The sequence below is a fragment of the Eleutherodactylus coqui genome, chromosome 8 (genome assembly GCF_035609145.1).
Source record: "Eleutherodactylus coqui strain aEleCoq1 chromosome 8, aEleCoq1.hap1, whole genome shotgun sequence".
NCBI classification, from domain to species: Eukaryota; Metazoa; Chordata; class Amphibia; order Anura; family Eleutherodactylidae; genus Eleutherodactylus; species Eleutherodactylus coqui.
Window position 1 is genome coordinate 128,310,770 of NC_089844.1, and position 26,211 is coordinate 128,336,980.

At 42.7% G+C, this 26,211-nt stretch overlaps 1 protein-coding gene across 1 annotated transcript in view; it reads left to right on the top strand.

The window, feature by feature from the left end:
• Window positions 1–24,503, top strand: part of LMTK2 (lemur tyrosine kinase 2) — a 94,282-nt gene extending 69,779 nt beyond the window's left edge. Inside the window, exons 8-14 of the mRNA XM_066576388.1 lie at window positions 5,521–5,605; window positions 7,679–7,800; window positions 10,321–10,470; window positions 12,753–15,333; window positions 15,588–15,720; window positions 17,069–17,323; window positions 19,403–24,503. Of these exons, the coding sequence (XP_066432485.1) occupies window positions 5,521–5,605; window positions 7,679–7,800; window positions 10,321–10,470; window positions 12,753–15,333; window positions 15,588–15,720; window positions 17,069–17,323; window positions 19,403–19,431 (3,355 nt within the window). The 3' untranslated portion in view covers window positions 19,432–24,503. The remainder of the gene's footprint in view (window positions 1–5,520; window positions 5,606–7,678; window positions 7,801–10,320; window positions 10,471–12,752; window positions 15,334–15,587; window positions 15,721–17,068; window positions 17,324–19,402) is intronic.
• Window positions 24,504–26,211: the final 1,708 nt, after the last annotated feature.

The window sequence follows — 26,211 nt, forward strand, 5'->3', positions numbered from 1 at the left end:
CCAGGCCGCCTCTCTGGATACCCCGCACCCCTAAACCAAACTCTGCTTCTCCCTTGTATATCATGTGGTTGTATTATAGAATCCATTGAAGTTGCTGCTTATTCACTCACCTGCTGGGTATTGATCCTCCCAAAACCTTTTAGGACCAAGTGCTACTTAGCTAACAGAAGACATCTTAGTGTTTCTTCGTATACTGAACATCCATTTAAATTATACTATCAGCTCTTGTTAAGGCGTCGTTCACACGGGCGACACTGCATCGCCACGAGAAAATTGCAGCAGTATTGTATCGCTGGTCTGTGCGATATTACTGCAGTTTCTTGCAGTGATACTGTGATTTTGTGGTGCTACAGTCACATAAATTTGTAGCACCACATGTGAGAATTTTCAGCAGGGGGGATGCTTGACATATAAACCCTACCCTGAAAATTAGTCCTAGCTGAAGAGAGAAGACAATAAAGTATACATCACCTTAGAAGCGCTGTCCAGGGCTCTGCTGCATCATCTTCCTGGTCCTCGGCACTATGTTCCATCTCTTCTGGCTGGGGATTGAAAAAAATCCCCACCTCCTGGAAGCGCTGGCTTGGATTGGCTGGCGCTTAGCCATTCATCAAGCGCTAGCTGCGATTTGGTTCATCAAGCGCTGGCTGTGATTTGGCTAAGCGTCAGCCAATCACAGCCAGCGCTTCCAGGAGGCGGCGATTTTTCAAGAGTGCCAGGGATCAGGAAGAAGCTGCAGTGGGGCCCTGAGCAGCGCTCCTAAGATTTTTTGTGTGTGTGTGTGTGTTTGTATTAAAGGGGTTGTCCCGCGCCGAAACAGGTTTTTGTTTTTTTTTCAAACCCCCCCCGTTCGGCGCGAGACAACCCCGATGCAGGGACTTAAAAAAAACAGCACAGCGCTTACCTTAATCCCCGCGCTCCGGTGACTTCTATACTTACCGGTGAAGATGGCCGCCGGGATCTTCTTCCTCCGTGGACCGCAGCTCTTCTGTGCGGTCCATTGCCGATTCCAGCCTCCTGATTGGCTGGAATCGGCACGTGACGGGGCGGAGCTACACGGAGCCGGCATTCTGCACGAGCGGCTGCATTGAAGAGAGCAGAAGACCCGGACTGCGCAAGCGCGGCTAATTTGGCCATCGGAGGCCGAAAATTAGTCGGCACCATGGGAACGAGGACGCTAGCAACGGAGCAGGTAAGTAAAAAACTTTTTATAACTTCTGTATGGCTCATAATTAATGCACAATGTACATTACAAAGTGCATTATTATGGCCATACAGAAGTGTATAGACCCACTTGCTGCCGCGGGACAACCCCTTTAAATTAAATTAAATTTTTTTTTTAAGTTAGGCCTCAGGTTACGGCTCTGACAGTAGGATTTCCTACTGTCAAAGTTGCATTTGCATTGCACCGTTCAAAAATCATGTTTTCATGTGATGCAACAGAGAGGAAGGCTCCATAGGGAAACATGGGCTACAAAACCTCACGAGTCGCGTGCATATCGCCGGACCCGCAAAGTTTTTGTTGCGATGTTTTGTAGCATGCAAGATCCCATGTGTGAAGTAACCCATAGGAAAGCATGGGCTGCACATACATGTGAATTGTAGCAATGTGACAAAATGGTGCGACTTTGTCGCCCATGTGAAGGAGGCCTAAAGCTGCAGGGTATATTCGTATTACTGCCGTACTGCATCACTGCTGTTTCAGTATTGCAGATTTCTGAAATTGTCTTGCTGCTGCCTCCTCATCCACATAACCTCCAAGCAGTCTTGAAAATATCACTTTATTGTAGATTTTGAGTTTCTCGTGTAAATGTATTTGGCGCAGAGCTTAGTCGCTTGAAGTGCATTTTTAACCCCTTTAAGGGAACCTGTAACTTCCCCACAGTACTATAAACTATGGTGCTGTTGGGAGACGAGACAGGTTCCCTTTAATAACTAATTTTAGCTTTAAACCATTAAGTCATTCCCCTTTTTGCATTTCATCCGTCCTAATGCTTTGACAAAACAGATAAATCTTATACCTTGTGTTATACAGGATGAGCTCTTGGTTCTGGAGGAACCAATTTCTGGTACATATAATGTATAGAATAACTTTATTAACTTTTATTACATTTTTTTGCAGTGGGGCAATTTGTTGGTGTGTTTTTTATAGAGCATTCACAGTGTGGTATAAATATTACCTTTCATTCTACAGGTCAATATGATCACATTTAGAGGTTTTAGTACTTTTGCACAAGATACGGTAACCATTTTGAAGCACATTTGACTTTTTGATTCTTTCAGTCCTGTCTTGCTGAAGCACCATGAATAGAAAATGGCTATTTTGTCTTTTTTTTTTTTTTTTTCCTTTTCTCTCTAATGGAATTTACTGTGCAGGCTAACGTAGTATTTGATCAAGTTGTTATAGATGTGGTGATGCCAATTATTTGTAGAGTTGTTTTTTTGTTTTAACTTAGTTTCCATTTTATATTTTTCTGTAAAATCTATTAGATGGCGCAGTCAGCAATGACTGTGGCATCTGCAGGGTTAAATGGTATACTGGAGTGATTTGATGAGCAAATCCTCATTTATCGCTACTTTTCCGGGAAAACGAATGACAATCAGAACAGATCTGCTCACTGATGAGGGAGGTATTTGATGACCTAAACAAAAAGTTCATGCCACCCCCTCCCCTGAGACTGGGACAGAGAAAGGCGCGTCACAGAACTTCTCTGCTGCTGGTGTCCCCACTGACAACTGTAAATTCAGTATTCCAGACTCCACTTTGTACGTCTCTAATTCTGTAAGTGATGTCGAAATGCCAAGAATCTAGACTTTAAAATGACAGCAAAAGCATGGGGATAGAACTGGAGCTTACTGTAGCTGTGAAATAGAACGGGCTCTGTTAGTCCAAAGTTGCAATGTCCTTTTACTGCGGAACGATCTGAGCTCATCCAAAACTGTTTGGGGGATAAACTTTTCTTGACTGGGTAGCTCCACTGCAACAGTCCTGCTGACCTGAGCTTACTATTGGGCCACTTGCATGTGTAAACGATTTGGGTATTAGTGTATCTTGACGCTACCAGGAATTACTGGTGGAGTCAAGATTGACGGGGTGACGCCCCCTGTACCTGATTGGTTCCACAGCTGCTTTGGCACCAGGTCCTGGAAGGGCACTACAGATTAACAGAAAAGTCAAACAGCGGCTTCCCTGCCCGTGATCTAGAAGCCTGAACCCCCATAAGTCGCGCAGCGGGGACTTAAAAGCAGGGATGGAAATGCGCCGTGAAGTGGCTTTAACGGCGGCAGCCCACAAACACACGCCCGCATCTCACTGTCAAATCGCGGCTGGCTTCAGAGAGTCCAGAGGACCGGGGTGAGAGACTGTCACAGCTACCGGCCGCGCACTCCCTGAGGACAGCAGGCCTCACACAGCGGCAAACCCCCTTTTCACTGTGAAATACCTGCCAGCTTCAGGAAGGCCACTCGGTGGGGGAAGGAGGGGTGGCCAGCAGAGACACTGACAGCCATTGGACGCACAGTCCATGAGGGATCACGCAGCGGCGCAGTGCAGACTGCTGAGTGCATGACTACAGAAGGGAGGAAAAAGCATCGGGGGACTGCCACAGGGAATGCAGCTCCATGAAGCTGGGAGGCAACAGCGCAGGGAGTCAGCTGACAGGAATCCACTGCTGTACCTTGCAGGACCTTAAAATATTCCGCCAATCAGGAGCTAGGGGTGTGAGAGGGCCCTTCCTCCTGTCAAACCCCTAGCTTTCAGTGGCGTCAAAATACAACAACCAAGGGTTTGTTTGGCTTACAAATCCGACATACCCAATAGGGCATTGTGGGTTAGTACATGGAAGGTCCTCATTCAGGATCTGTAGGGGTTAGCCCAAGCAGAGAGTGGTTACAAAGTGTTTTTTCCTGCAGGATCCAGTATGTCCAAGCATTAATGGGACTTCTATCTTACGGTGTCTTGTCTGTTTACTGGGTGCCTCCCTGTGGAATAATGTACAGCAGACTACATTATTCCATACGGCCATAAAAAATATAAACACTAACATATACCTGTCCATTTGAGGTCAAAGTTGCTCACATCTGGAACTTACTTATTGCGTACAATCAAACCTAGTGTGAAACTACCTTGATTCCAGTGTGCTCTTTGTAGTTCTTCAATTCGCCTATAGGGCGATGAAACGTCGGCTTTCAGGCTTTGCTGCAGATTACAGCTGATCGCTTGCGCTCCTCGAAGTGGAAAATACTGTGATCACTATTTTCCTTTAGCAAAATGGTCTCCCAAAAATATATTCAGTACTAGTATGTATACAGGGTGTGCAAATTACTGCACTGGTGCTTTGCATTAGTATGGCAGCAATGTATTAGTGGTGTAAGGTAAGTTGATCAGTGACTATCATGGTCCCACAGAAGCAAATTTTCTTTCTGGTGCATGCGTCAGCATCACCCCTCCAAAAACCAACCCTAACTGTAAATTCAAGTCGGGGCTCTCTAATTGCCCCCAAAACTAACGCTGCCACTGATCACTGATGCATCCTACAGTGGACTGTCTTCGCACTAGCGACACGTGGTGCTGGCCTAGTGGTACCACTCTGCAGATAATGCTTCTGCAGTAACCATTTATCTAAGTGGGACAACCAATAAAGCCTCATTCACACGGCCATATGCGGAAACCGCTGGATGGATCGCGCAGCGTTTTACCATTGTGTAGAGTCGGCGATGAGCCGGCTGTGTACAGCAGCAAGTGCAATGAGCATGACGGCTTATCTCTCGCACGCTGTTATGCGCAGTGTGATTCCCCGCTCTGTCTCTAATTGGCATTGCATATTCAACATCACCAATATGTATTGTGTATGGACAGCTTTGCATACACTACCCATAAAAGAGGGCTGTTCCTGAGTGATATTGCTGTGAAATAGAGCATGCTGCAATCTTTCATGTGCGTATCTACACGCAATGTTTACACGCTAGTGTGAATGGATCAATGAAAATTCATGTACTTTCATCGACTCCATTTACTGCGTATTACGCAGCCGTGCATCGCACGAGTAATATGCGGTGAAATCGCGCTTGCGTGAATGAGCCCTAAGAGCGCACGCTCAGGATGTGTCGCCATAATGCTCCTGGTTACTGAGGGAAGGTCGGTCATGCCTATGAACAGCTCTGTGGTTAGCAGTTGTTGTGTCTGGCGATATGGAAAGGGCCCAAGGTATGGGGTGAGCGGGCTGCTATTTCCTGGGGCTTTTGTTTTTTTTGCAAAAATGAAAAGGGTAAATCTTGCAGCTGAATGCAGCGGTGACAGGCGTGTGTGCGCTAGGATTATTGTGTCTAGCATATCCTGGGAGCAAAGACGTTCTTAGGACTATTTACTTAGAAGGTTCTACTGAGAGGTGGTGAATCTAGTGCTGTGCATTAGGCCATGTGTGACCTCCGCTCTGCACCGAAATGACTTGTTCCTCATGTATACTGAGCTGCTATAGACCGCTTATCTTCTCACTTATTCTATCCCGTTTTGTTTTTCAGTGATGTGGCCTTACGAAATTGCTTTGTGACATCTGACCTAACAGTAAAAATAGGAGACTACGGTATAGGATTCAGTAGGTATAAGGTATGTATGTAAGAAGCCTTAGGAGTTTCCTTCAGTGGTATGTTGGCACCATTCTTGTTACCAGAGCCTCGGTTCTTGTACATTTTATTAGACTATATACTAAAAGTTGTGATCACCCAAAGCACTGCTATAACTGAGGTGGATTCCAATGTATATAATACACCCCCTTCCTTTTGCCGCTCATATTGGTGATTTATTACATTATGAGGGACATTTTTATAGAAGACCTCTGGAACAGTCACTTTATTTTTTGTAATTTTCAGTTTTCCCCTGGATCTTGGGCATTCATGGGAACCTCGGGGTATGTTCCTACATAGTAGATTTTGATGCAGAACCGCACCGAAATTCACAGCCTAATTTACACAGCAGATTTCTGTGTGGATCTGCACCAGATTCAGCTTCACAATCCGCACAACTTGGTGCAGGTTACGAGCCACAACAGATTTTACGTTTTTCAATTAAAGCTTGAAGTCTGCTGCGGATCCATGACAATTTCTACCATTAATACATAGTTTGATTTTTTTTTTTGTCCTGAATTTGCAGATTTTGTTGCAGAATGTCTGCATCAATTCCGTTATGCGTGAACTTACCCTTGCGCCGATTTCACACTTTTGTGAAAACGCGGCTGGTTCCCTCATCCATGCAGAAAACTTCACAGGGTCGGAACCTACATGGCGCAACAGGAGTGACTCTGCAAAAGAGACCTGACCAGCCTTTATCTCAGTATCCATTCTGGATAGAAAAGTGCCGTCGTCTATCAGTGTAGAAGACTGACAGGGAAGGAAGCTGGTCTCCGTCTCGCATATTCACCCTTGTTACCTTGCAGGTTCCATCATGGTTTCTGATCTACTTCATAGAGGACAGAAACCGGGGCAGAACCAATGCTAGTTTCGCAAAATGCCCTGTGAAACAAGCCTTACAATTTGAAAACCGCCCCATGTAGTGACTTCATTATAGATTTTATAGCTGTGTTTATACATTTTTAGGATTGTAATGTGACTTGGTTTGAGATTTCATCACTAGATGGCAGCAGCACCCTAACGCTGAGGCCACATGTTGGTGCAGACAGTTTAGTAAGGTTGACTGTGCTGTGTGAATGAACAAAATGAAGAGGTCTGATCATTGTTCAGGGGGTGCATGGCACCATACTTAAGTCATTGTGACCTACTTGTTCTGTGATAACATCAGATGTTATATACAGATGGGACATTTTTATCTTGATTGTGTTAGCAAGGCAGAAAGTTATCTTAACGCATTAAAAAGCTAGAATTCTCTTATCTTAAGACAACAAAACCCAATTCAAAGTGTAAATTCACCAGTGTGTTATCACGTTGCATTAAAGCCGCTTTCACAAGGCAAGACTGTCATATTTTGTTACGAGTAATACCCCATTTATAATGACAGATCACTCAAAAGTTGCTCAAACAATAGTTTGAGTGACAGCTTAGAGCGATCATCATTGCATAGTCTATAGTTGCCAAGTAGCTACTTAATAGCTAGGCTGGAGGAGCGGGACACCGTCACTATCACTAGGCGAACAATACAGCTGTTCTGCATAAGCAAACAGCTGCATTGTTATCCACAATTACAGCCGACTTCCCGGTGTGAACTACCAGCCGGACACTGGCTGTAAGAAACGTATCAGCGCTGCCAACTGTGAGAACAGCCTGCACCGCTGATGAGAGTTCATCGCTCAATTCAAGAAAACTAGAATTGAACGATTAACAACTTGTGCATGATGTCCGTGCATTTAGTTGAAACGGTTATTGCTCAAAAGGCTGCTTTGAGTGAATCCTTAGCGAGAATCGTTGGGCCTTAAGGAAAGAAGGTATTTGTCCATATGCATCCACGGATCGTGCTCAAGTGAGTTTCTACATCACTAAGTGTTTAAAGGAACATGGATTCCCCCATTATAACATACTTGTGTATGTTAGGCCTTCCCTACAATGTATATAAAAACCTTAATGGTTTATATGGCTACTGCTGCCTCAGGATTAACCTCTTTGCTCTACAGTTGTTAATGTAATGGTTTCTTTTCCCTTTTTTTATGTATTTCTTTTAAATATTTTGTAGGAAGACTACATGGAGACCTCTGAGGAGAAATTCATCCCAGTCAGATGGACTGCGCCCGAGCTGGTAACATTGTATCAAGAAAGAGTAATCGTTGCAGATCAAACCCGAGCCAGCAATATTTGGTATGAACTTAAAGGATATGTGCTTTTGAAATTTCAAAAGGATTGTTCCATAATTAAATATTAATTTACTGTTTGTGCAAAACTTTTCAATTGGAATGTTTTTTTTTCTCTCAATGCTCCGGTGTCTAGTTATTACTATTGCATGTTATGCCGGCCCCAGCTGTGCTTTTATATCCATTTCTGCATATCCAACTAAAAAATGTGTCCAGTGCTGGTGGCCACACAACTTGGTCCTTCTGCCTGCATCCATTTGTACACTGCAGTGATGTGATTCCTGCTGCTGTACAGGCCACATACTAACAGAGCTAGAAGTGGCTTCTTGTCACCAGCACTGAAAGTAAAAACAGAGGGGCTCCATAAATTATAACAGCAATATTAAAGAGATTAACTTGTGGAGCAAGGATGTGGTGGCCTGGACCACCGCCTCTGTGGATCGTAATCAGATGGACCTGTAGATGGATGTGATAGTAAGAATAGGCATGGTGGTCAGGGTGGTGTAGATAGAGGAGACCCTGTCCTGTAATAGGGACATCAAGTGAGAGCATGCTGGGAGCCCAAATGGCCCCCAGAACAAAGAAATAGAGGGTAACCTCAGCAAAAAACAGCTAGGCACAAGACCTTATATAAATATATATCCATATATGGATATAAATTGTTAGACAAAATGGAATAAAATGTGGTTATAGAAAACCAGGAATACAGAAGAAAATGTGACAACAAACAGCAGAAAAAGATGAAAAAAATGAGATTGTTTGGAAAAATCGACATGACAGTAGAGACCTAATATATAGCTTAAAAACCAAATTGATGATACAATTTAAAAATATATATATAATCAATTGATGAAAATGCATGTGTATGTAACCTGAAGTTCATATAAAGCCTATAGGGGAAGGCAAAGCATTCATTAAATCATTTGTGTATATGCAGATTAAAAAGATTTCACACAGTACTTATGCACAGCAAATTGAATTACACTAATAAATAAACATCAATTAGGGAAAGAGCAGTTAAAACATAGAGATGTATGTAAAAGACTTCTCAGAGGCTCGTATGGCTCAGGGCTCATGTAGAATAAACCAGCCTAGACTGGTAGAATACCTCGTAGATGTAAATAAATGAACCCATGTAACCTTACAGGACTAATCAAGAGAATGACAAAATGTGTACGCTGCTCCTGTGTGCAGGGGGGGGTAGATGAAGTGGCCTGTTGTATCGCCGGGGAAACTAGATGGCGCTGGGACACCAGCTGGCTCTGTAATCTCGCGATCAGTGGGAGGAGGGCGCACGCCACCGGAAGTGACATCATACTGCGTGCCAAATGAAGGGGTTAAATTGGAATTATTACATTTTGTATTTAATCGTGGCCATAAACTCTTCACCTGGAACAGCTCAGGAAGCAGACAATTATATTGACTTTATTAAACTAGAGCATTACCCTTCTTGCAGTGAGCGCTTACCGGTGTCCCTTCAGGGAACATGACATTTTTGGTTTGTGAAGTAATTTCAAAGGGTCACATCGTTTGCACAACCTCTACCTTTGTTGACGTTTTCTTAAATTGCATTGTTGTACAGTTTGTCATGATACCAATTCAATCCACCCCTAGCCATCCGTTAAAGTACATGTTAATCTTATACTTTATATATGGGCGATGTCATTGGTCACAGCCGCTCAGTAAAGAGTATACTTTTTAACATAGGAGCCTATGGTGACTGATGAATTATGGATGTAATCTATCAGACATATACTTTTTCTTTTATTTCTCTTGTTTGTTTACATGTTCGATTTTTACATCTCCAGATGGGTTGGTCCTGACATTTTGAAAACCCCCTTTCTAATGGATCCATGTCTTTTAGTAGAATATATGAGGCTCTCTTAAAGGGGTTGTCCCGCGGCAGCAAGTGGGTCTATACACTTCTGTATGGCCATATTAATGCACTTTGTAATGTACATTGTGCATTAATTATGAGCCATACAGAAGTTATCAAAAGTTTTTCACTTACCTGTTCCGTTGCTGGCGTCCTCGTCTCCATGGTTGCCGTCTAATTTTCGCCGTCTAATGGCCAAATTAGACGCGCTTGCGCAGTCCGGGTCTTCTTATCTTCTCAATGGGGCTCCGTGTAGCTCCGCCCCGTCACGTGCCGATTCCAGCCAATCAGGAGGCTGGAATCGGCAATGGACCGCACAGAAGCCCTGCGGTCCACGGAGGGAGAAGATGCCGGCGGCCATCTTCACCGGGTAAGTAAGAAGTCACCGGAGCGCGGGGATTCAGGTAAGCGCTGTCCGGTGTTCTTTTTTAACCCCTGCATCGGGGTTGTCTCGTGCTGAACGGGGGGGGAAGGGGGGGGGGGGGTTGAAGAAAAAAAAAAACCCCGTTTCGGCGCGGGACAACCCCTTTAAGTATACCATCTCCTTTAATTTACCACTACTTAGCAGTGCCGTTGTTTTTCCATTTAGGAAAGGTTTCTGAGAATTTGAGATCTAATTGCTTTAAAAGCTAATTTGCATTTTCCCCCTAGGTCTCTTGGTATAACCCTCTGGGAGCTGTTTGATGGCTGCACGACTCCGTATGCTGAACTTTCAGACAATGAAGTCTTAACTTATGTTATAAAGGAGAAAGAAGTTAAACTTCCTAAACCTCAACTTGAACAGCCATATGCAGACAGATGGTAATGCCCTTGTTCTTGTGAAGATAAATGTTCTTTACTGTGTACTTTACCTAGTTTTAAAGCGCCACTCTGGCAAAAACACATTTTTTTTCCCCATCCCTGCTAACCAAGTAAATCCTAAACTAATCAGAATTAAGATCACATGACCATCTGCGTAAAATGAGACGAGGAGTTTGAGACAGAAATCAACTAACCAGGGTAACACTAGCTCACTCATATATGCTGGGGCATAACACGGAATCTCTACCAGCATTTAGATTAGGAGATTGTGAAGCATTCAGTCTACAAGCTCAGCACAGCACAAGCGGATTTGAATCGTTATCTGAACTTGAGAGAACCTGCAACACCAGCACTTCCAGTTTAATGACAACCTCAAACAAGACGTCTAAAAATTGTTTCATGAAGAGGAGAAATCTATTTTTTTTTTTTTTTTGCAGTTCTATTGCTACACCCATGATTGGGCTAGGATGTCCGCGGAAAATCCATCCTGTGTGAACCCAGCCTGCGGACCGGACGCTTTTTAGGGATTTTTACCCATGTGGCGGTTTTACTGCCCTATTTTATTTATTTTTTTTCCTTTAGCTCCCAAAATTATTTTTGCTGTGTTTTTTTTTTCCGTGACATATAGGGCTTTTTGTTTATCCTTTTTTCCACTTTTTTTTTCTTTTGTATTATTGCGGATAAAAAGCTAAAAAAAATATATTTTTTTAAAAATCAGTTCTAGTTATTTTTCTTCAGTTAGTATATCTACACTATAATAAAGTATGGGAACGGGTTCTCCATTTTGTTTTGGACATTTAGATATATAGTATGTATGGTTTTGGATTACAGGGTGCAAACGGCGACTGTTTTGGTTGGCATCGGCTTTGGGTTATTTTCTTTCTTATGTATATATTGTTTAATTCTGTAATTTTGTTTTACTGATGTATGTAATTAAGTTTTTTACTATCTATGTCCCCCCCCCATGATGTCATATAAGACCTGGGGGACATTCACATGTGTGTTTTGGTTTTTTTTATTTGACATTTTCCCACTGTAGCTGAGGCATCTATAGGAGCCCCAGTTACAGGGAAAAACATCCCCTCTGGTGATATTAGTCACTGGCAGAGCTGGTCAGGGTCTAAAACGGCCCTGCAGCTCTGCTATTGCAGGGAATCCCAGCGGTCACGTGACCCCCGGGCTCCCGTAGTGTAAGTTGCACTTTCACTTTCTAGTACACAGCGCTCATTGAACACTGTGTACTCGGGGAAGGAGAAGGCAGAAAGGGTTAAAAACCCCTCTTGCCTTCTCCTCCAGGTTATCAGCAGTAAAGAACAGCTGATAACCCATCCTACCCTCTGATTGATTACAGAATCAGGAGGCTTTAATCCCTGCTGTAATTTTACATACGGCTGGGCTTAAAGCCCGGCACCAGGCGCCGTATATTTGCTGTGCTTGGTCCTAAATGGGTTAAGGCCCATTTACACCTAACAATTATTGCTCAAAATTCGTTTAAAAAATTTGAGTGATAATCATTCACTGCGAATGCGAGAACCTCACTCATTGGTCATTCGCGGTTGTTTTAAGCTGACTTTTCATTGGGTACCTGCGATGATGCAGCTACCCACGATTGTCAATTGCGGATGGACTGCCAGTCGGAGGGATTCCATTGACTTCAATGGAAGCCGTCTGTGCAGAATCCACACAAAAATAGAACATGCTGCGATTTTATTTCCATGAGTGGAAATCACAACCCATGACTGCGAATGTGAGCGAACATGTGAATGTTCTATTTTTTTTTTTATGAATATGGAATACTGCATATCGTCCATGCAGGTGACAGACGCGGATTCTGCTATTCAAAGCCAATCATGTGAGACCGGACTTAGGCAGCCTCCACACGGGAAGGTCGGAGCCCGCATGCGGGATTTCCGCAGCGGAGTTCGACCCGGTGACCCCAGCTTACCTCTCCGCTCTCTTTTCCGCTGCCGCTGATATGCCGGCTGGCACACATTCGCAGTGCAGACGTTCACTGCCGTAGAACCAAAAGTTACCAGTCACTGAAAGTGCGATTGTAAGGCACAGATCTGCGACCAAATACTGGAAGCAGTAGGGGGTCGCCTCCGGGAGCTTACACAATTGCATTAGATTCAGCGAAAAATGGGAATAATCCCTGGTTATTGGTAAGGTTGGTTTTGTTACTTCCATCTGGTATTGCTATAGCTTCCAATATAAACTTTAAGAAAAAAAAGATATATCAGCATTCGCCATCTAACATTCTTTCCTCTCTCTTTTCACCGAAGGTTTGAAGTCTTGCAGTTCTGTTGGCTACCTCCAGATAAGAGACTCACAGCAGAAGAAGTCCACAGACTACTGACATACCTCCGGATGCAAAGCCAAAGGGAGACTGAAGCGGACTTTGAACAACGCTGGAATTCTCTTAAACCAAACACTAATAGTCGGCAACCTGCAGTAAATAATCTGGCATTTCCTATCTTGGAGCACTTCACCGGTGATGAATTAGGCCGTGAACTGGATGAAGTTCTTACTGTGACTGAAACGAGCCAAGGCCTCAGCTTTGAGTATGTGTGGGAAGCAGCCAAAGAGGATCATTTTGAAGAGCACAGTCACTCGGACTCTGACACTACAGTCAACTATAATAGCATATTTTTCCCTGTGCCCATAGATGTTTTTGAGAAATCGGAGTTAGGGCAAGGAAAGCCGGATCAGGCCAGCAGAGAAGATGCCCTTTCTGTGCCGGAGGTGGTTCCAGTTTTTGATTCCCACAATGCTTCTGTATCTGATGAATATTACATTCGATTAGAAGAGCAAGGCGAAGGCAAGTTGGACTTCGATGGCCGCAGCAATCGCAAAGAATGGAAAGATGAAAATCTACAGTTTATTGCTCTGACTGACCTTGGTAACGCAGCAGCCAGTAAAAATAACAATTGCTCAGCAGTGTCCAATAAGTCGAGTATTCCTGAATACCTTTATGTTTCGGGTCGCCCCGATTTTCCACTCCATAAAACTGTAAACAATGCCGACCTATCGGACAATAGCTCTATTGATTTGTGTCTTTCTGACTTAACAAAACAAAATAACGGACGGGATCATCAATCTCCCCTGACTGGTTCAAAGCCTAATTTTTTAAAGAAGGGAGAACATGTTTTTGACACTAATACTTTACTCTTTGACAATATTTCAGATCCGAAGTTGGGATTAGCAGAGTTGGAAGAACTCTCAGACAATTTTTTCTTCTTGCAAGAGAAAAATCTATTGTCTGACCATCCCAAGTTATTGCAAAGTAATGTTGGCTCAAAGAACATTTTCGAACAAGCTAGGAATTTGGACATTGAGCTTACACTGGCGGAACTTGATACTTCCTTCCTTAATTTCTCAGGTGAAGTGTTGTCAGGCAAACCGGAAAATGCTCAAATAACAGACTTGGCACAGTTAGGTCTAATTGAACAACCAGGTTCTACTGCACATAAGGATTTTCTCCAAGAACTTTCCACAGACCCACAACTTTCTGGAAAGGAACTTGAAAGCACAGCCAAGGACAAACTAAGAGATCAACTTGATGACATTATTACAATTGACACAGCTGAATCGAGGCTTCCATTAGCCGGTACAGAGAGTATTGATCTGTACAGATCCTTTGATCATGTTGATACTGATGAGGTTCATGATGATGTCACATGTAATGAACAAGTCTCTTCTGAACCGGTTCATGAGCTTTCCACACTAGATGCTGAAAAGTCGGAAAAACATGTCAACGGAGATCTTAATAGATCTTCTCTTCTTGTGCAAACTTCTGCTTCACTGGATTCAGCCAGTCAGGACAGCTTGTTAGATGATAGCGTATCAAACTGTACACAATCATTAGTACCATCTGTAGGAACTCCGGACTCTCTAGACTCTCTAGATGCTCAGAATATTTTAGAGGGTGACGATTCACACAAATTCATACCATCTGACAAGCCTGCTGATAGCGGCTATGAGACTGAGAACCTTGAATCTCCAGAGTGGACTTCACATGTGGTAAATGGCGCCTCCAGCCAAACCGTAACCAACGTAGAAGTGTCTTCTTTTGCTGCACCTGTTATCATAATATCAGAAATTGGGCAAAACAACCTCGATGTCAATGACGAGGAACTTGATACGAAAACGCAAAAATCTACCAATGTTAACAATTCCTATCGAGACTCTGCTTATTTCTCTGATAATGATTCTGAGTCGGAAAAGAAAGTCGAAGCGTCAGAAATCGGAAGCATTGAAAATGACACTACAAGTTTACCATCAGAAGAGAGGGAAGTATTGGGAGAGACAACTAGAGGCTTTCCTAGAAAGGTTCTTGTGCCAGGGGAGTGGGCTGCAAATCAGTCCTTGAATTCAGACCATTCTGGGCAAATCTTGCCTCTTCCATCTGTTGATGACATCACATTGGAAAACGATGAGGAAATTGTCAACCCCTTCGGTCCTTCTGAGGTGTTCTGCTCAGTGAGTGCAATTAAAGATATGCCATTTTTGAGCCACAGTGAAGGACAGAAACTTAAAGAACGTGATATGGAAGGGAAATACCTTGGGAAGCTGGATGCTTCTGGCTTGCTTGACTTATCCGAGGATGGCATGGATGCCGATGAAGAGGATGAAAACAGTGACGATTCGGATGATGACATAAGAGCTTTTAACCTTCACAGTTTTAGCTCTGACAGTGATGACGACACTATCCATCCAGTTCCCGTCGTGCACATGGAAACCGATGATGGGAAAAACTTAAAAAGCCTAATGAAGGTGCGCAAACCGGCATCAGACAAGCAAGAGAAGAAGAGCAGCAAAGCGGTTTCCTTTTTTGATGACGTTACAATCTACCTATTTGATCAGGTAAATTTCTTCCAGGAAATCGTGCTGGCCAAATTTTGTGTACTGTACCTTGTAGGGAAATTGCATTATTTATAAGCTGGTTACACAGTGATCTGGGTGTAAATCTATGCCACTTACATCGTAGGTTGGAGTTTCTACTCCAGGGGCTCTTATGTGGAACAGAAGGGTAGCCTCCATGCCAGAGGCACTACCCAGTCTTTCTGTACTATTAATGTTAAACACCCATTCACTTTATCAACCTTTCTTTAAATTAGGAAACCCCAACCAAAGAACTAGGAACTCGAGCAGTGGACACCAGCAGTCAAATGTCCAGTAACAGCAGTCCAGTGTCTCCATCTGCCCCTGGCTATAGATTTACAAATTCTGAAAGCTCTACTGATGAAGAAGGTAGGAGATCTTTTCAGTTGCCATAATTCTGTATACTTGAATCTTTTAAAGGGATTATCCCACAAAACATTTATTCCCTGTCCACAGTGACAACTAGGTGATCAGTGGGGGCCTGTGGATAAAGAATGATTCTTTTGTTTTGTGGGACAACTCCTTTAACCACTTAATGAAGCGTCCTTTTTTTCTTTTTTCTTCTCCCTTAATTTTTGTTTTTCCCTGCCACGTTTAAAAAAAAAAATCATAACTTATCCATCAATGTAGCTGTCCCGCGAAAAATAAGTCCTCAATGGTACTATTTAATGTACCATATGATGTACTGAAAATCTTTAAAAAAACAAAAAACAAAAACAACACATTCTAAGAGTAAAATAGAGGGGAAAAAAGTAAATTCTGCCATCTTGGCGGGGAAAGGGTGTGGGCGGGGTCTTGTTTTCACGGCATACACACTGCAGCACAAATGACATAACTTCTATGGGTCAGTACGATTACTACAATACCAAATTTAATTATATTTTGGCAGCCATAGCTTTTTTTTATGTTGTTGTTGACATAGCCATGTAAGGGTTAATTTTTTTTTTGGCGACGTCCTGTAGTTTCTATTGGTACCATTTTAGAGTGCGTACGACTATTTGCAATGTTAGCCCTGGGTGGAATTCAGAAGGGCCCTGGCTGCCATGACAACTTAACGGCATCCCATGATCTCAATTCTGATCAGGGAATTTAAATGCTAAAGGCCTCCTGCACGCGGACAGGTCGGACCCCACATGCGGGATTCCTGCAGTGGAGTTTGGGCAGGGGTTTTCTGTTCAGTGCTGCGGATGGGCTGGCCGGTACTCCGTCGCACATGCGCAGTAGGTGTCGGCGCTCTGTGATTACGCAGATCCCGTGATGATTCTGCAGTGCTCGCTGCGGGACAGATGGCTTTCATTGACTTCAATGAAAGCTGGCCTGTGTGTAACCCACACAAAATTACAGCATGCTGAGATTTCTTCTCGGAGAGCAGAAAATCTCAATCCATTTCCGCTCATGAAGATGAAATGGTGTTTTGCCATTGCATGCTATGGGGCAGTGTTTGCGCCGCAATGCAAATCCGCCCGTGTGCTGGAGGCCTAACAGCGGCAATCAGCGGCTGTGCTGATCAGAGCTGTTGTGGGTGGGTGCCACCTGCATTGAGCGGAGCGGGATCGATCCCCCTCCATACAAATCTCAAACCCTCAGTACTTTAATGTTCGCCCCGGAGCGTTAAGTGATTAAAGTGTTTCTTCGGGCATAACTAAAAGCTTGACTGTGATCCCAATTATACTATTTTGTGTGCAGTGTTACTCTTCTAAGCTCTTTGTATTCTTAGGTGGCGGTTTTGAATGGGAGGACGACTTCACATCTCCCGAGCCAGCTTTTATAAACAAACCAGCAACAAACCCAGTTGGCACCAAACTATCTGTCAACCCATCAAAATATTTCTCCCCTCCTCCACCACCTCGGAGTCCCGATCAGAGCTGGACACACGCACCCGCACCTTTCTATTCAAGATTCTCGATTTCTCCGGCAAACATAGCTAATTTTTCTCTCACACATCTAACGGACTCTGATATAGAGCAGGGTGGTAAGTGATTGTATGCATATAAAGTCTCATATTTAACATGAAAGTGTCAGGGATGAGTGATGAAAAATATCTTGAGCAAGGGCTGCTATAAAATGCCACAATACCGATTACTTACTGGTGCAGTGAGATCCTGCCACTGTCTGCTGCAGCTAGCCATGTGTGATCACTATCAGGCACAGCAGCAGTGGGGGATATTCCAGGTAACACCTATATTTTATGACATTCCCTGCTTCCTGCAAGATTTGTAATCAAGGAAAGGTCTGTTGAAGTCAAATACAAAGTTTTAACTGGCTACTGACATTACATTTTCTGTATTAAAAGTGGCTGAGTGCTACAAAATTGATGATAAGACAAAACCTTATAATGGCGAAAACATCAGCTGCTCCTACCATTTCCAGATTAGCTGTAAAGTGACATTGAACTAATGTGTGATTGAAGCAGATGTGTGTGCAGGTATGAGAGAAGAGCAGGTGGAAACCTGTTGCTGCAGTTAATGTTTTACTGCTACTAACTGTAAGGAAGACATGTGGCAGTAGAAACTACTAGATGAGTTTTACTGCTTTCTCAAAAAAATAAAAATAAATACACAATGTTTCTGCAAATTCAACAGTAAAGGCCCGTTTAAACGGAAAGATCGATTAAAATTCGTTCAGAAGAGAACTTGAGTGACCGTTTTAAGCGATCATTTTGCATAAACGACTAGCTACTCTGCTACATAGTAGCTTATTAGCATGCAAATGAAACCTATTGCTGAATGCAGATAACAGCTGGAGGTCTGTTATCTGCATTCATCTCCATTGTTCTCAAGCGGGACTGCAGCTGAAAGAATACTACCAGCGCTATCCCGTGGAGAACTCACATGCGGTCTGATAAGACCGCACAATGACTTTCAAGCTGGCTTGAAGCCAGCGATAAATGAAAAGTGCACGATGAGCGTGTGTTTAGACAGTGATTATTGCTTAAAAGATGGCTTTTGAGCGATAATAGTAGTATCTAATGGGCCTTAATACTGGTATTTTTTGAAAGATTCCTACGAGACTGCTTTAGTAACACGCAGATCTTGCAGACTGATAAACAGTCTGGACAAGTGTATCTCTTGTTTACTTGTATCATTCATTTATTTCTGAGTTCCTTCCTCCTTAAAGAGCTTTTGCATTGTCTTTATATAATAGTAAGCTAGCAGGTGCTTTGGACTATTGTGTAAAATGTACAAATTCCTGCACTGTGGACCAATGGCTGCAATAGCGTGTGCATTGTATGTTAAACAGGCCTTTAGGGTGCACGTTACTGGTTCCACAAGTCCTTGGCACAAAAGATGATCGGCTGTGAGGAGCTGGGCTTGTGATCCCTCTCAGCCAGTCAACAAAAAACAATGCACTGCTTCACTGGCAGAGGAACTGCACATGTGTTAAGCATATGATCGGTCAGTGCGACTAGCCAAGTCAGATGGGACCCCCACTGATAACTAGAACAAGGGGGCTGTAGTGCTCACCTGGGGGCTGTCTTTGCTCCTCTCATGGACTCGTAGAGGACTATAGAAAACTTCTTGATCCCTCTTTATTCAGATTTTCTTTCATAGAGCCTATGTAACCAAAAAAGCAGTGTCTTGGCATCGCCTAGTTAATGTCTTCCTTTTAATAGAAATTAACAGGTCTGGAATCCTTTACAATGCCGCAGGCTAACCTGCTAACTAACTGGCAATCCACAATCAAGGGGAGAGCCCCCAGTATTGACAGCGGCATCTAAATGGTTAGACTGCTGGGATCGGTGCTGTCTTCTATCCCGGCTTTTGTGGCCAGGTGTCAGTTGTCAAAGCCAGCCAGTGTCCCCCGCATATGGACCAGGCTCTGCGCCTGAGCCTTCTCCATACACTAGTACCCAACATCCATTGTACGTACATGTATGGCGCATGTCCGCAAGGGGTTACTACAGCTGGTCTGCAATATCCGACACAACCCACAGACAGGTGTGGCGCTGTTTCTGGAACAAAACAGACATGTTTTTTTTTCTAATCTTGTGCAAGTACTTTATCTATTTTCCTTCAAAGATGTCTTCTCATATTGTTCTCTCTCTTACCAGGGAGCAGTGAAGATGGTGAGAAAGACTGACTATCCACCTGCTAACCACGTATTAAGCGGAGGACACACGTGCAATGTTGTGATCTCTTACCGAGGCCTGGGGACATGTGCCGCATGTAAAATGTACAGTGTAAATGACTATTGTGCAATCCAAATCATCAACTTCACTCCTCCAGCCATGCTTGACGGCCCCCGCGCTGCTACTGTCTATATGTGAAGATGTAAATGCAGTCGGGGCTGGGAACTCTACATCTCTGTGCCCAAATAATGTGTAATTTACAGGATCTGTACATACAGGAATATAAAGCTTCTCTCCAGTGTCCGTGCTTATGTAACGATAAATGACTAAGTGACCATGTGTATCCAATGACGTTTAAAGCCCCATGTATTGCTTATTATTGCACTGTAATGTTTCTTGCATATCAATGTGTACAGAATTTTTTAACTGTTAAGAGGAAAAAAACACTGCTTGTTCTAGATTTTATCTGTATGAATGTGTTGATATTTGTTCTTTGCATTGTACATTGTGTAATAAGCTGCTGCTGAGAATCCCAATCTCGGTCTCTTATATGCTGTATCTTTTTTTTTTCTTTTTTTAACAGCAATACTTCCGTCTTAGTTTCAGGTTTCCAGATCTCCTTTCTGCGTCTTATAGAAATTATATATTGTATGTGGACACTCAGTGGAGTTTACTGAACGGATGGTGCCGACTTATCTACCTGCAATCCCAGTCTAGACATGGGTTGGATAATTACGACCGCTAGCTCTATCGGTAGAGTCGTCTTGTTGCATGCTCTATGGGGTTTTGGGAATTGATATGACACAATTTACTGCACCACGGTTTCGTCGTTTGAGGATCTGTCCGCTCTCCTGACGTCTTGTTTAGTGGATTTTGGAGCATCTTTACTTAGATCTGCTTTGTGCCTGTTATTTCGTATGGGAAAATATGTATAGTATAAAAAGACAACTGAGTTCTCCTTGTGAATGCGGCAGCACCTTACATACTCTGAATCTGTCGGAGCTGATTAGACCTGGTCAAGGTAGCTTATTTCTAGCACAAAGGAGGATTTCCGCTGATTTGCCAGATGACACTTGGACTTGTCTGTGAAAGAATGAGAAGCCCAGGTGCTGCACAGCAATCGACAGAGACCCGCATGTGTTTGCAGCGGAGAGCCTTTGTGTGTATGGGCAGTCTCAAGCTTGATAACAGGCCCATCCTATTGTGTAGAAGAATAGTAAGGCTCAGTTCTCAATTTATTCATAGATTTCCAGAGGAATGGCACAACAAGGTGTATTAACTGAAACAAGCATGTCAGGAGAACTTGATGTGGCCTTTTTAAATCCTCTTATTCTCCGGGCCTAATTCACATGTTGCGATTATTACATTTTTATTTTTTTTTTCATTTTATTTATGTTTTTTTTAATTTTAACAAAACAGACATCAGAACCAAAAAGAGTAAAAGAGAAAGCTTTCGTTATATTCCTCATTTTTGGATTTAAAAGAACAAAAATGTAATATGTGAATTTGGCCTTTAATGCTGACTAACACTGACACTCCTCTTAAATGGGTTATCCCACCTTTAGCCATTTTGCTGCGTGAGGTGGATGGCTACTTACATTACAGAGGGGCTCTGGGTTGGTACTACAGGTTGAGTTCTATTGAAGTGCATAGGACCAAACAAGGCCACTGTGCAGTGTATGGAACGGTTACTTCATGCAGCAAAACTGCTAAAAGTGGGATAACCTTTTTAAATTAGACCCCTTTAGTATAAAGCAGTAGACTTGAGCTAGGCCAGTGGCACACCAGCGTGTATTGCATCTGCAAAAACGTGTCACCAGCCTAAAGACGAAATTGCTTTAAATGTAGACTGGTTGGGGAATTGGCCTAAGAATCGCAAAAAGGGCCTTGAGTTTGACACCCACACACCATAGTCCTCTTCTGTAGTAGTGAAAGCTAGCACCATAATGGGGGTCCTATTTGCTGGAGTTGAGTTTAATTCCCAATAGCTTTCCTCTACAGAAACTACTTTTCTCCCCGTTTGTCCAGGCTCATACAGTTTACTTCACTTTCAATGCTGGTTTTGGCTAAAGGAAAAATTTGCCACAACTGTTCTGTTTGATCCTGCACTTACCTTATTTCTTGTAATCGGTTTATTAAACTTGACGGACCTATTCCATGATTGGATTGGTCAGATCTCTGCTGCTATCGAGAGTATATTGTGAGCTATGTATTATATTGAGAAATGTCTCAAAATGTAGTGGGTTTTTTGCCCTTTGTGTTGGTGCAGATCATACTGCTGATTTCATTGTCTTTATATTTGCAGTGTGTATTTGTGGATCTTTAGGTTTATTTTACGGTTAGTGCTTACGACTTCTCCAGTTGTACAGGCTCTGTGGTACTAGAGGTAGGGTTTTTTTCCAGCAAATTTTATAAATGCATTTTTTTTTTTTGTTTTTGAACAAAAATTGCTTTGTTATACTGATGTCTAGTTAAGTTGGTGATAGTGGAGAAAGTATAACGGTCATAAAATGAGCTACATTATTAAAGACTTGTAAATCCTTGCACAACCATTTTTTTCTTGTGCTGCCCCGATGTATCTAAAATGAAGTAAATCTGCAAATGTTTAAAAAAAAAAATCTCATGGTTTTGTGTCTACAGCTGTTATGCAAGCCTATGTGTCTCTTTGGTAACAGACTACAAATGGTTCCTGTGTAGTCTGATCCTGCAGTCGTGCTTCCAATCTGTAGCTCCCTAACCTACCAAATGGAAAGCGTTGTGGATAGATCGAAAGCATTATAACTGAGGATCAAACTTACCCAAGGTTTGTTTGCAGCCTGTAACTTTACATGTATGTCTAAACAGGAGCTGTATACACAAAACCGTAGGATATGTTTTGCCCATTTTTAGATGCATTGGAGCAATTACAAATGGGTTGCATAGTGCACATTGCACATAAGGGCTGTTATAGAACAACCATGGTCTTTCCATAGCTAGAAAATACTGTCCTCTCATATGGACTATGTGCACTCACTAGATGATATCAGGGTCACAGTGAAGAGGACCAAAGAGGAGATGCTACTGGAGAATGGGGGTGTTGGAGTCCAAAAAGTGGCCTCTGTCTTGCTTTCCAGTAGGTCAAAGTGTTGATACAGGTTATAAATGTGGTGAAGCCATTTCTCTGACCATATGAAAACCAAAATAATAGATTAATGAGCATAAGGGCTTATTCCGACGTGCGTATATCAGCCGGTTTTCACGCCCGGCCGATATACGCTGTTCCTGTCTGCAGGGGGATGAGGCAAGACGGAATGGGAGCAATGCACTGAGCTCCCGCCCCCTCTCCGGCCCTCGCCACTGTTTGCAATGGGAGGGGCGGGCGGGGGCAGGGATTAGTCTGAATAAGCCCCAATAGTAACATGATCACCACTACTGAATTTGTTTTGCAACTGTGTAAAATAAACATTTTGCAAAATGTAGCGCTGCATCAGGAGGGTAATATTTCCTTTTTGCCTTTTTACTTTTTCCACAAATGTACAATGGGAATGCAGTAGCAAAGTAACACTGAGCAGAACTAGTTTGTTTCTAGATGCCATGTATATACGAATATATGTAAAGTCTAGTGAACTCTATACCTGTACTTGACTGTTTCCCCTATTAACAGAATAGTCTGTCCACATCTCAGCATGACCCCTAATGCTGCTTCTTGTAGATGTTGTCGCCTAAAGTCCTGTTTCCTGAGGTAATGTTAATAGTGATAAAATACAAAGTGCTGTTTATTTCTTCTCCTAACGTACAAGCGAAAACCGTTGTATTGTTTCTTTTTGTTCTTAGAGGTTGTTCAGGATTTAGAATTTTTTTTTTATTTTTTTTTTGCCCCTTGAAGCTTTTCCACTCTTGTCTGCTGGTTGCATTTTGTATTGCAAGTCCCCTCCATTCACTTGAATAGTGCTGATCTGCAATACCAGGAACAACCTGTAGACTGGAGCGGTCCTGGTTTTGGACAGCCCCCTTTTTTTTTTCTCCATTTGGGGTCTCTAAAAATGCCTTCACAAACACAAGTTAGAGGAGTACATTTGCCCTGACTAAGCAGCTCCCCTAGAATTACCAGTCCAGCCTAGGGGGGTGTTGCTTAGCGTGAGCATTTGTTTATATTTAAAGGGGCTGATACTGGTGACGGCCTCCCTGTAGCACTCCACAGTTGACGTTTAACTGACCTGCTCTAATTTATTATTTCCTTGACATGTAGTTACACTTTTTGAAGCAATATGAGTGGACATGTGTGCGCTGGTAACACACGAGGCGGGGGGAAGCCAAAATCCACAACAAGCAGCATTTCGGTACTGCTACCCATACGCAGGTTCTTGACGATGTACCTCAATGTGTTGCTCTCTTGGTTCTGATCTCTGCACTGACCTTGTTTTTTTTTCTGTAGTAACCAGCAAAGTGCAATCCTTTCAGTATTTCTAATTCTTATCGTACCTTGAATTCTGCTATAAATATGAGGTTAAAGCATGCTGATTTATTTTGCATCCAGCTGTAAAGCACTACCTTGTACTGAATATCCAGTATGTGTGCAAATTATGGAATGGCGGTGGGGTGGGGGAGGGGGTTCCGAGGCGCAAACACTTGTGTAAATTGCCTTAACTCAAGTATACGCTGGTGGGATTTATGTCTTTATCTCTAGAACATGGCAGATTGGACTTTGACTTTCAATCCAAGGTAATATCAGCAGCTTTATAAAGGTTATAGCGACTATTCTTACCGAAGGACAAATGAACTTGAATTCCAGTGATTCTGCTGATCGGATCGTGTTGCCTTGCACAACAGCTGTATATGCATAAGTGATGGAAGTGCAATCTCATATATGACGGGGAGGTTATAGGCTGCAGGAGATTGTTTTTCTTGTAATTTACATAAAGTATGTAAGGTAGATGGCAATATCTTTATTGGATGAATTTCCAGATATAATGGTCTTTAAATGGTGTACATTTTTTAATTTGTAAAATTTTTACTGTACATTTGATTCTCATGCATAGTGTGATTCAACTGCTTGTAATTTAAAACACTATTTAATATTCAGAATAAAAGCTATATATTTATAGATGCTTTGTCATTTTTGTATGTTCTTTCATGAATTAATGTGTTCATTCAGTTTATAAATGGCCTATAAGCCTAGCCACTGTGATGGTCATCACACTACTAGATGGGCGTTTCTAATAGACTACCTTCGGCGTGCATCCACAGAAATAGGAGGACCCTGGATGTACCCAGAAAACCTTCCCCACCATCTATTTCATGCTGCTTGTGCAAATTCTGACCTCCCATCGGCATGGACAACAGAAATCTGGATTCCTCTAACCAGATGATGCTTTTCCACTCTCAGTAATCCAAATTTTGCGCCTATGGCCCACTGGAATGTCTCTTTGCGGTCTAATAGAAATAGAAGTGGAACTGGCTGTGTGCTACTCTAGCCCGCCCGTGCTGAGGAACAACGAGTTGCCACATTAGTTGGAGCACCAGTGTTGTACTCGGCTCTGTTTTGCTTGACTGCCTGTTTGTAAAAATTAGTCTTGATCTTCTCCTCTGACCCCCTTTTTGCCAGCGAGATGTTTACGTCTGGAGAATCCCTTCTTGCACAACAACAAGCAAACGCCACAGGTTTTGCCGTGTATGAAATTCTGACCCCGGCTAGTCTGGAACCGATGACCAGGCCTTGTTGGAAGTCACCCAGATCGCTGGATTTTCCCGTTCTAATGTGGATTCACACTGAAACTGATCCACGAAAAGCTTGCTGACTTTTTTTTTTTTTATGCGGCATTCCGGGAGTCACAGGTCTAATCTCTATACAGGGAGGCTCCGATTTGTGAGAGCCAGTGTCCCTAAAGGGGTATGCAGCGTAGATTAGATTTTCGTAGCTGGTTATGTACGAAAGTCCTTATAGGGTCATTCCGTGTCAGTTCAACCAACGCTCCCGGTCTACCATCTCAGATTTCAATGAAACTTTGCACAAAGATAGACCCTGACCCTAAACTAAGATAGCCAGAATATTAGGCTTCAAAGTGCTTTGGTTCACGAGCTACAGGTCTTAATCTAGGGGGTTGTCATGTGATTACAGCGAGCAACCTGAAAAAAGTGGCGATTTCAATCCATTGCCAAGCCAGTTCCAATGACTCTAGAGCAATGAAACTTCACACACTAGGAGAACTTTTGGTGCTGAATCCAGCTAAGCTACTCAGACTGCCACTCTTATCATCATTCTGCCACCATTGCATGTCAAAGTAGCTGAAAAATTCTATCGCGCAAAATAAAACTCCTATTTTAAGCAGTAATAACTCGTAATCAATGCAATACAACTCAGCTATGAATTTATCAATGTGTACTCCATAGAAATGTTTCTCATTATTCACATTATGGACCCAAAAGGATGCATAGCTCTTAAGATACAATGAGTCAAAAATGGCAAAAAACACTTTTTTGCTTATTTTTCCCTTTTTCAAAGGCGAAAATCGGAATGTACTCCATTTTTATTTTTTTTCATTTTTGTTCTATTTGGAAGAGAATTTTTTGCTCTACAAGATTCGATGTTTTTCATTTTGTTCCCAGACCTTCTAGATGGGAAAATATCAATGCCTGTGAAGGTCCTATGCACTCGCGGAGGTCAAATAATTAAATAAGTGTAAGTTTTGCATGGATGTATAATTAGTTTAGAAATCATGAGAAGGTAAATTATTTTTGGAATGAGACAACTTTTTGTGCTCAAGAAACTTATGTGATCAAAAATTGCATGGTGAGTTCAGGTGAGCCACAAG